Source organism: Xenopus laevis, chromosome 9_10L (assembly GCF_017654675.1).
Source record: "Xenopus laevis strain J_2021 chromosome 9_10L, Xenopus_laevis_v10.1, whole genome shotgun sequence".
Classification (NCBI taxonomy): Eukaryota; Metazoa; Chordata; class Amphibia; order Anura; family Pipidae; genus Xenopus; species Xenopus laevis.
In genome coordinates this window covers 293,952-304,758 of record NC_054387.1, presented here as the reverse complement: position 1 = coordinate 304,758, position 10,807 = coordinate 293,952, and the positions used below count along the sequence as shown (strand labels likewise).

At 40.5% G+C, this 10,807-nt stretch overlaps 1 protein-coding gene across 1 annotated transcript; it reads left to right on the top strand.

Moving 5' to 3' along the window:
• Positions 1–292: 292 nt before the first annotated feature.
• coasy.L (Coenzyme A synthase L homeolog) lies at positions 293–10,769 on the top strand. The gene is given in 9 exon segments (NM_001092671.1): positions 293–994; positions 1,948–2,162; positions 2,629–2,760; positions 3,486–3,675; positions 4,860–4,924; positions 6,082–6,166; positions 7,635–7,732; positions 9,559–9,705; positions 10,024–10,769. Coding segments are annotated over 9 exon segments (1,680 nt in total). The 5' UTR covers positions 293–336; the 3' UTR covers positions 10,114–10,769.
• Positions 10,770–10,807: the final 38 nt, after the last annotated feature.

The window sequence follows — 10,807 nt, the reverse complement described above, 5'->3', positions numbered from 1 at the left end:
AAATAAGGGACATTTAATTCCTCAGAGCCAATAAACAGACAATGAACCAACAGAAACACTTTTATTGTCATTTCTGAAAGATTTTCAAGAAATTCAAGCAGCGCCTCCATGAACGCCCTGGCCACACCCCGACCACGCCCCCAATGACGCTTCCACGCCCAGAGTTACCTGTAGCTGACGTAATTTCAAGGGACCGTAGATCATTGGAATGACAAGGGCTTTGTGTCGCGGCTCAGTGACGTCAGAGCGCGGCGCCGAGTGCTGGAGCGGACACAGAGCGGCTGCTGGTGGAGCCGATGATTCGCTGGTTCCCAGTGAAGGAGCCGAGCCAATAGCATGTCTGTGTTCCGCACGGGAGTCCTTATTCTCACGTCCCCGCTGTCTGCCCTGTCAGTCAGGCTCGCGCCCATTTTAGCCTCGGCCTCGAAGATCGTGCAGGAAACGCTGTATGTTCATTTGCAGCCCGGGCTCCTCCTGACCGGCCCGTCCCAGCCCTCTTCCACCTACATCCCCGCCACGTCCGACTTGTGCAACCTCATCTCCCGACTGTACTCGGACGCCGACCGACACTCGCACCTCGATGTCCGCCTCCTCCTCACAAACGTCAGGAATCAGCAGCCGCCGCAGTCTCCAGAGCAGCAGCAAGTGGTGTCCGTGCAGAACCTGTCGCATCCGCCGGAAGTGGTTCTGACAGACTTTCAGAGCAGTGACGGGGGTCAGTACAACCCGGTGAAGCAGCAACTCGAGCGCTATGCGACCAACTGCTACAGCTGCCAGCCCGACCTGGTCTCCGTGCTCCTCTATCCGGACTATGGGCCCGCCCCTCCATCCGAAGCCTCCCTGACTCACTCGCCCCTACAAACTCACTCTCATGTGGTGGTCGGGGGGACGTTTGATCGGCTGCACAATGCTCACAAGATCCTGCTCAGTGTCTGCTGCTTGCTCGCCGACACTCGCCTTCTCATTGGACTGGCACATAAACAACTGCTCGACAGTGAGTTCCCCCATTCATCTCATTTACACCGGACAAACCAACCAATCACAAAAGACCAATAAGAAAATAAACAACCAATCACAAACGACCAATCACAAACAACCAATCACAAATAAACAATCACAAATAAATAGCCAATCACAAACAACTAAACACAAATAACGAGGGATGTGCCGAATCCACTATTTTGGATTAAGCTGAATCCTTAGTGAAGGATTTTTTCCGAATCCTTATTCGCCTATACATTTGCATATGCAAATTTGGATTCAGGTCGGCCAGAATTTGGTTGAATCCTGCTTATGAAAAGTCCGAAATCCTGGATTCGGTGCATCCCTACAAAGAACCAGTTGCAAATAATTTGGGATGTACCAAATCACAAAGAGCCAATCACAAATGACTAGGGATGGACAAACTTTTTCACCTTGTTTCGCCGCAAAAAATGACGCCCATAGACTTATATGGTGTCGTGCGTCAAAAAAACAAAAGACGCGTCAAAAGTTTTTGACGCCCATAGACTTTAATGGGCGTCAGCGTCATTTTGTCGGCGGCAAATGTTTGGGCGAAACTAAACGCCCATCCCTACAAATGACTAAGTGGGGCAAACAATTACTTTCACTTTCCATTCAGCACTTATTAGATGTCACCGCTCTCCCCCATTCCCCCCAATCTCTTCACCATTTAATTGTGTAGCCAGGACATGGGGATGGACATCAGGTCCCACATTCTGATGCACAAACAAGACTCTGAGATGATACAAGACTTGTCTTAATAAAATGGCTCCTGCCTGCTTGTTATAATTATGAATTCCCAGACTGTAGGAAACAGGATTCAAATAATTTATTGAGTAGTTAAAGTTCATTTTGCTTGACTAATGTGATAAACGGGATTTGGAATCATTTTTTTTGGGTGACGGGTCCCCTTTAAAGCCTTTAATGCAAATCTTTATATTTTAGACAAGACCCTGAAGGAACTGATTGAGCCGTACGAGCAGCGAGTGGAGAAACTGTCGCAGTTTCTGGTCGACGTTAAGCCTTCGCTCCTGTACGACATTGTGCCCATCTCTGATCCTTATGGTCCCTCCATCACCGACCCTGATCTGAAATGCATTGTGGTTAGTGAGGAAACCCAAAAGGGGGGACTATCGGTCAACAGGAAACGTCAAGAAAATGTAATGTTCAAATGTTACTTGTTATCCAATTGAAAATGAGGGTAAATGGTCAGTCTACTGTCAACTTGCTGTTTGTTTCAGTAGCTTACACAGTGTCTTAGGCAGCTAGTAAACTGTTGGGGGTTATTTGTGCTAATGAAACAATCATGGCTGAATTCAGCTGCACATGTGCAGAAATAGATTGTGATGCTTCTGATGCAGAGCCATGTGGCAAACTGCATCTCAAAGGTCTCCAGTACTTTAAAGGAACAGTAACACCAAAAGATGAAAGTGTTTTAAAGATGTTATAATGTATTGTAGTGTTGCCCTGTGCTGGTAAAACTGTCGGCTTTAGAAACACTGCAATGTTTCTTGTGCCTTTTCTCCAGCTTAATTGCTTTGTATTGTTGTTTTCTGATTTTCTTCTCATTTACACAAGCTTTGCATATTACTTCAGTTCACACAGTATAACAACATTCTTCCCCAGGAACTTTGTGAATTAGCTATTCATGAGATTAAACTAGTAAAAGATGCCAGACATGCTGAAAATGAGGAGGAAAAAATCAGTTCATCTAGTTTTCGCAATAGATTGCTGGGAACACTTCTCAGGCCTCTCAAGGTAACAGTAACTCATTTCCTATTCATGACCATGTTTTATTAAAGATTAAAGTACAGGTATAGGATCCCTTATCCGGAAACCCAATATCCAAAAAGCTTCGAATTACGGAATGGCTGTCTCCCATAGACTCCATTTTATCCAAATAATGCAAATTTTTAAAAATGATTTCCTTTTTCTGTGTAATAATAAAACAGTCACTTGTACTTGATCCCAACTAAGATATAATTAATCCTTATTGGAAGCAAAACCAGCCTATTGGCTTTATTTAATATTTAAATGAATTTCTAGTAGACTTTATACAGAAAGATCCATTATCCGGAAAACCCCAGGTCCCAAGCATTCTGGATAACAGGTCCCATACCTGTATAAATAAATGATCATTTAACTTCTTAAAGGCATAACAGACTTTCAAATTGACTTTTAGTATGATGCAGACAGGAATATTCTGAGACAATTTGCTGCTGCCTTTTACATAATTTTTTGTGACTATTTGGTTAGCTTTTAGTTCAGTAGCTCCCCCAGTTGGGATTTCAGCAGCTATCTGGTTGCTATGGTCCACTATACCTTAGCAAACAGGCCAACCAGTGGGTTGAATGAGACTTGAATAAGAATAGGAGCGGGTTTGAATAGAAAGATAAGTAATACATAGAATCAATAAGATTGTAGCCTATGTATGCTATGTTCTCTGTCACAAGAATTCGTTAAATTGGGTTGTTCTTCCATAGGTGAACTCAAGCATCCCAGCAAGACCATACGTAATTGGTCTGACAGGAGGAAGTGGCAGTGGTAAGTCGTCCATTGCAAAGCGTCTAGAGGACCTGGGAGCTGCGGTGATAGACTGTGATACACTGGGGCACCAGTGTTATAAGCCAGGAGGACCTGCATATGAGCAAGTGATCAATGAGTTTGGTTCAGGTATAAGATTCACAGTTATGTGCATGTACATTCATTTCTGTTTGCATTTATGGCAGAATCTGGAGAGCAACACTTGTGCCACATTTCTGTGTTGACTTTCATGGTACTTAAAGGGAACTATTGTGAAAATGTAATATTGGCTTAATCATACTGAAATAAGATACTTTCTAAATACAATCAATTTAAAATTCTGCATCGTTTCTGAAATAATCAAGTTTATCTTCACTATCCCTCTCTCAGCATCTGTTTCTCTTCATTCTGTCTTCATGCAGCAGTTTGGTGTCAGATATTCACTGACAGTTAGATCCAATATATCTTATAGGGGGGCTTCTTTTCCTAGCAGATGTATTAGAGCTCACTCAAATATCTGATTCCAGTACAAACAAAATGTAGCAAAATAACTGCCTTGTGCACAAATCCTGCATGTAGAGAGACATGATGTCTGGTGAGTTTAATAGAGTGACCTCTAATACATCTTCTAGGCAAAAGGGTCCCCCTATATAGATATACTGGATCTAACTGTCAATTAATAATTGACAATAAATGTTGACACACAACTCCGGCATGAAGAGAGAATTAAGAGAAACAGATGCGGAGAGAGGAATAGCGAAGATAAACTTGATTATTTCAGAAACAGTACAGAATATATAATCGATTATATTTAGAAAACTAATTATTTCAGTATGATGAAGCTTATAATGCCACATTAACTCTTTCCAGCCACATTAGAGCTTGGCGGTGCCTGTACTCCATTTTCTCATTTGAGAGAGACTGTTAACGGGCTGTGTTTGTGGAGATTCCATGGAAATTGATGGGACAGTTTCAGGGAGTTTGATGCAATGTGTTTGTGCTACGTAATAATTCAGCACTGAAATAGGGACTAAAATATCTCCGTGTGACCTTGACCTCAGGCCCAGTGGGCCACGTAATGAAAGGGAAATCCAATTTCATGACAAGCAGAATTCAGTTTATAAGTTTCCTCTGCAGTTTTTCACCACTAGATGGTGTTTTGCTGAGGTCTTTGCAAAATGCCTCCAATGAGAGAAGTCATATGATAAGGGTTCATTAGAGTGGATTTTCTTTTGGACGTCATTGTGCAGTGATTAATGCACCCATCCATGTAAGGCATGAAAAATACAGAGCAGATTGCTGAAAGGAATTCATATTTACTCTCTCTTACATAGATATCCTCTGCACAGATGGAACAATTGACAGAAAAGCTATGGGGAGCAAAGTCTTTGCAGACAAGGTACAAATGTCAATATTTAACTTTCCATTAACAAAGGAACTACTGGCAGTCAGCTGCACGTATACAGTCAATTAGGTTGATACAGTAAAACACTGGCTAAAATGGAAGCTGCCTTCCAATGACAAATCTGCAGTGGTTGTGAGATGTTGGATCATTTCTGGTGCTGGGGTTAAGCGTGTGGTACAACCTTTATATTGGGCTTCAAACCTTCTTTAACAGCTAGCCACCCTGTCTGCTACCCAGATACGGTGGTTGCTCTGAGCATGGTGTTGAATTCTATATTTAGTACCCTGTCATCTGACATCCATTAATGTTTTAACTGCCACTGACCAAATATTGTTTACCCAGTGCAATTAACTCAACTAACTATTTATTATGCTGCTACCATACTATTCAAGGGTGCCAGTTTTACAACACTGGTTATTGTATGGCTAATACCACCACTTTCCTTCCCAAATGTTGTTTCCTCTCATTACACCCAGGTTCTGTCTGATCTATCTTTCCTAGTACTCTGCTTTAATCCTCTAGCCATTTTTATCCGCTAATTGTAAAGAGCTCAGGGGAGAACTTTCTGCATGATTAACATTTTTCAGCCTTTAGCTCACCTTTCAATATTGAAATCTCCACAAATTTATGTTGTTTTTTCCCATCCTTTGTTCCTACCTGTATCTATTTCTTGAGGGCCATGGTGGGCAAGGGAAGAAGGGGTACTCTTTCTACAATAGGGAGCAGATTTATTAAGGATCGAATAGTAACGAATTTTCAAATAGTTTTTTTTTGTGTCAAAATTCACACATTAATCCCCTAATTCAAATGTAAATTTGAATGTGATCTTTATCACACCTCGACCATGGAAACAGTCCTAATTCGAATATTCGAACCTAAAACCTGCCGCGTTCAAAATTTGACCTTTGATAAATCTGCCCATAGGAGTTGTTAGTTTATATTGTTATTATCAACAAATGTTAAAGAAAAATATATTAAAAAGATGTACAAACACAAAACATGGCTGTGCAGGAATTATAATTTATTTATTAGGGCTACCAAGATTAACAGCTTTGAAACTGTAGCCAAAAATTGTACAGATCGGTCATACATTGTTTAAATTTTTTATTTTATTGTGTGCATTTATTTTTCACATTCTGTTTCTTTCCTAGGACCAATTAAAGAAGCTGACTGACATAGTGTGGCCTGCTATAGCCATGCTTGCTAAGAAAGCTATGGAAGAAGCTGCCTCCAAAGGTAAATACATTTAGTATATTTCTTTGATGAATCCAAGGGCCACATTAAATATGAGTCTCATTCATACATGGATTATTTAATGGATACATCTTGCCGTTTGTAAAAAAAAAACATGGTAATGAATGTACCAGTATTTGGTGTATATTGTAATGTGTCCTTAGAACGAAAGAAATTGTGTATTTTGACAAAATAAAGGATCCAGGCCAGTTGACCCAAAGGAAAAATCTCCTTAGGGCCCTGACAGTCAGTGAGAAATCTCCTTTCCTGCAGGTGACAAAGCGTCCAAAAAAACCTGCCTCCTCTGCATCCATTGGAATTGGCAAATGGAAAACATGTTCCATGCGGTGATCCAATGTAATTGCTCAATTGTTTTGTTTTCATGTTGGTGTAATTACCTGGCATCACTGCATATAAAGTATTTTACATTTGGCAATTCCAGTGAAGTTCCAGTGCTTTGTCACCTGCAGGAGAGGAGATTTCCCACAGGGGACAAAGTGTCCCAATTGTCGGGCCCTAAGGAGATTTTTCCATTGAGCCTACTGCCGTGGATTCTTTATTTTATGTGTTGGATCCAGTCTGTAACCTGTTACAGAAACAAACATAGAAGCAGCAAACAAAACCAGCAGCAGCATGTAGTCAGCTACAGTTGCTGGTGAGGTTTATTTCATACTACTCAAGATGAGCTATACTAAAGATAACAAGTCAAGCCAGTTCACCTGTTGTCTGTTCTGCCATAATGGAGTGTGACAGAAACCAAAACGTATTGAACCTTGAAGAAGAAGGGATGTGTTCTCAATAATTTCAGCTGCAGTGTTTATACTGTATTTCATACTGCTATATTTTTATTATTCAACATTGCTCAATGGTACAACTTTAAAGGGATTCTGTCATGATTTTTATGGTGTATTTTTTATTTCTAAATTCCACTGTTTACCCTTTCATTCTTTCATTCAACTCAAGTGTAGTATCTTTTTTTTGTTTTAGTTGTAATATTGGTGTGTAGGCACCATGTTTTTGCCTGGTCATGTACTTTCAGAAAGAGCCAGCACTTCAGGATGGAATTGCTTTCAGGCAGGCTGTTGTTTCTCCCACTCAATGTAACTGATCGCAGTGGGACCTGGATTTTTTACTATTGAGTGCTGTTCTTATATCCACCAGGCAAATGTTATCTGGTTACCTTCCTATTGTTCTGCTGCTGGGGGAAGGGGTAATATCACTCCTACTTGCAGTACAGCAGTAAAGAGTCACTGAAGTTTATCAGAGCATAAGTCACATGCCTGGGGGCACCTGGGAAACTGACAATATGTCTAGCCCCATGTCAGATTTCAAAATCAAATATAAAAAAAATCAGTTTGCTCTTTCGAAAAATGGATTTCAGTGCAGAATTCTGCTGGAGCAGCACTATTAACTGAAGCATTTTGAAAAAAACATTGTTTCCCATGACAGTATCCCTTTAACTTTCAATCAGGTATTTCCGTGTGCGTACTTGATGCGGCTGTTCTCCTGGAAGCTGGGTGGAACAATATGGTCCATGAGGTGTGGACAGTAATCATTCCTGAAAAAGAGGTACATCGAGTCTCCTATTTCCATTACTAACATTCTTACGATGGACCTTATGAATAGCTTGGGGTGAAACCAAACCTGACGATGATTTCTTTTAGGCTATTGACATAGCAGATGATTTGCTAGAACCACCAAGCTAGTAAAAATCAGAGATGCCGAAAAAACCAACAATTCATCAAAGTGCCATCATTTATACAGTAACACCACCAGCTTCTGTATTGTGCTTGAGCGAGGTGATATATTGAGGAAGCGCTGTACCATAAGCCATAGCAGGGTTAGGGTTAATATACTGAAAAAAAACCACACCCATCAAGTCAAGCCTTTTATTTACTCACCCTTACTAGTTTAATAGATGTGAACTGGCACAATATACTGTAACAGATAACCCCAATCTATAGGTAAATACAGCAAGGTTCCATTGTGCTGCTGTTCAAGTTGTACGTCTGTATCTATGTTACTATGTATCCCTCCCTCTGATTCCTGTATATATTGGTGTCTGCCATCACCAGCAATCAGCCTTTTGCCTGGCCTTCAGGGACTAGAATTGTTTTCTAATGACTGCCGCTTAGCCTGCCCTCCTGTCCACTCACTGATTGATAATAAAACAAATGAAGTGATTGTTTAGCAATATTCTTACATCGCTCATTGGAAGGGGGGTGTTTGATAAATGGGAAACATGAGTGGGAGAACTTTTCAGGACAAAGGAGAGGTAAAAGTCTGTAAGACATATCAGTTATCATATCTGTCACTCAGCTAAGCTGTTGGTCTGCTCTTATGTTACAGAGTAAAGGTGGCCATACACTATAAAATCACCTCGTATTTTTCCCCGACATGCCCACCAACAGCAGGGCAATATCGGCTTCATCCAATCGTTTGGCCCTAGGGCCAAACTATCTGATTATAATGTTGCCAATTGGCGCTAACGGGTTGTAGGACCGCATCAATTTGCCGATGTGGCTACTCAATAGCAAGAAAATTCATACCTGCCTGATAGATATCTGCCCAATTTTTGACCAGGTATCATTTAGGGAGACTGTCTAAAGGACAGATATTTGCAGCTTTAATCTGCCCGTGTATGGCCACCTTAAAGGGGTGGTTGACCTTTAAATTTATTTTTAGTATGTTTTAGAATGGCGAATTCTAAGCAACTTTTCAATTGGCCTGTTTTATAGTTTTTAAATTATTTGCTTTCTGCTTCTGACTCTTTGAAGCTTTCAAATGGTGGGGGTCAGTGACCCCATATAAAAATAAATGCTCTGTAAGGCTGCATATCTTTTTCTATCCAGGTCCTCCCTATTCATATTCCAGTCTCTTATTTAGGGTAAATTTGGACCCTAGCAACCAGATTATGGAGATTGCAAACTGGAGAGCTGCAGAATAAAAAGCTAAATAACTCATAAACCACAAATAATAAAAAATGAAAACCAATTGCAAATTGCCTCTGAATATCCCTCTCTACATCATTCTAACAGTTAATTTAAAGGTGAACAACTATTTAAGTTGGTATGGTTGTTCTTGTATACGGAAATGCATTTTAGCATGCATTCAGATGAAGCAATTTCATACGTAACATGCAAATTATATGTGACTCCTGTAGCAGTCTGTGCTACATTGTGTTGCTTTTATCACAGGAAGCAACGAAACCTGTTTTTTCCTGCTACAAGACGACAGGAGGAAATCTCAAAGTGCCCCTGTTTATTTGTAGAACTGGCCATTGCCTGTTGTTGAACACTTTCATACATTTTGCCATTCACATTTTATATTTCATACGATTGTTTGGATATGTTGAGTTGCACATGGGAATAAGTGGCCTCTTGGTTTCTCTCAAGGCTGTAATGCGTGTAATGAACAGAGATGGGATCAGTGAAGAACATGCTAAAAAGAGACTATCCAACCAGATGTCCAACAGTCAAAGGGTGCAACTGTCAGATGTGATTCTTTGCACAGTTTGGGAGCCAGAAGTGACACAAAAGCAGGTACAAATGTGAAAGTGTGTGCCATTTACTATTTATACTAAATGATGGAGTATTTATATATATTTCCATTTTACAGGTACAGTGGGACTTTATCCCATGTTTATCCTTCATAGTTTCTCCTCTGCTTTTCCTTCTTCTACACTTGCTTGTGTTCAGCACCTCATTCTTCAGCCTTCCCTTACTGGTCTGTCATTCCCCATCCAATGTTCTACTTCTTTTTCTTATCACATCCCCTCACTTTCCTGTTCTATCGTCTGCCTCTCAGAAGATGAATTGGGGCATATTTATGATAATTCTATTCATTTTCCTTAATGACAGATCCAGAAGGCCTGGGACCTCCTGCAGCAACGCATTAATCAGGAGTCGGATCATCCCAACAAGAGTCCTGTTTTTAAATCCAGATTTTAATGTTGTAACTTGTTGTGAGTAGCCATGCATTACCTTTTGGGCCCCCCTGCTGTAGAAGCTGTCAGTCTGTTTGGTGGCTTCTAACAGAAGAACTGAGATTTTGCACTGGATAGGGGTAAAGAAAAACACTAATGGGCCCTACAATGGTTTTAGTTTTACAATGCAGTTTGTGTTGCGGAGTAGTGTGTCAAGGGAAATTAAGATATACATTTCCTTTATATGAAAGCTCCCATGGTAAATATATTAAATTATTAAAACAAATATTTTAACAAAAAGATGGAAAATAGCAATGTATTTGAATAGATATACCTGTAGCTTATTTACTGAGTCTGACAAGTTAAAAATGAATTGAAGCTAATGCTGCACCAGACTCGTGGCTGGCAGATAAGCTGCAGGGTTCCAAATGACACATGGGGGCTTCTGGGGGTGTCTGGGAGTGCCGCAGTTTTAAGTTCTTTACCACTGTTTAAGGCTCAGAGTCCCCCATCTGCCATTACTTCTAAACACGCTCACATTTCAATAATACTGCATTCTGCAGATAGTTCTTGGTACTATAGATTTCTTTTCTATTTAAGAGAAATAACTTCAGTGGCTCTTTTTTTGGACAAATCCAAAGCTCACGCACTTTAAATAAATGTTCTTATCTCTAAAAATTACATCATTTGTGTTTAAGTGACTGTGTGCCGCCCTAAAC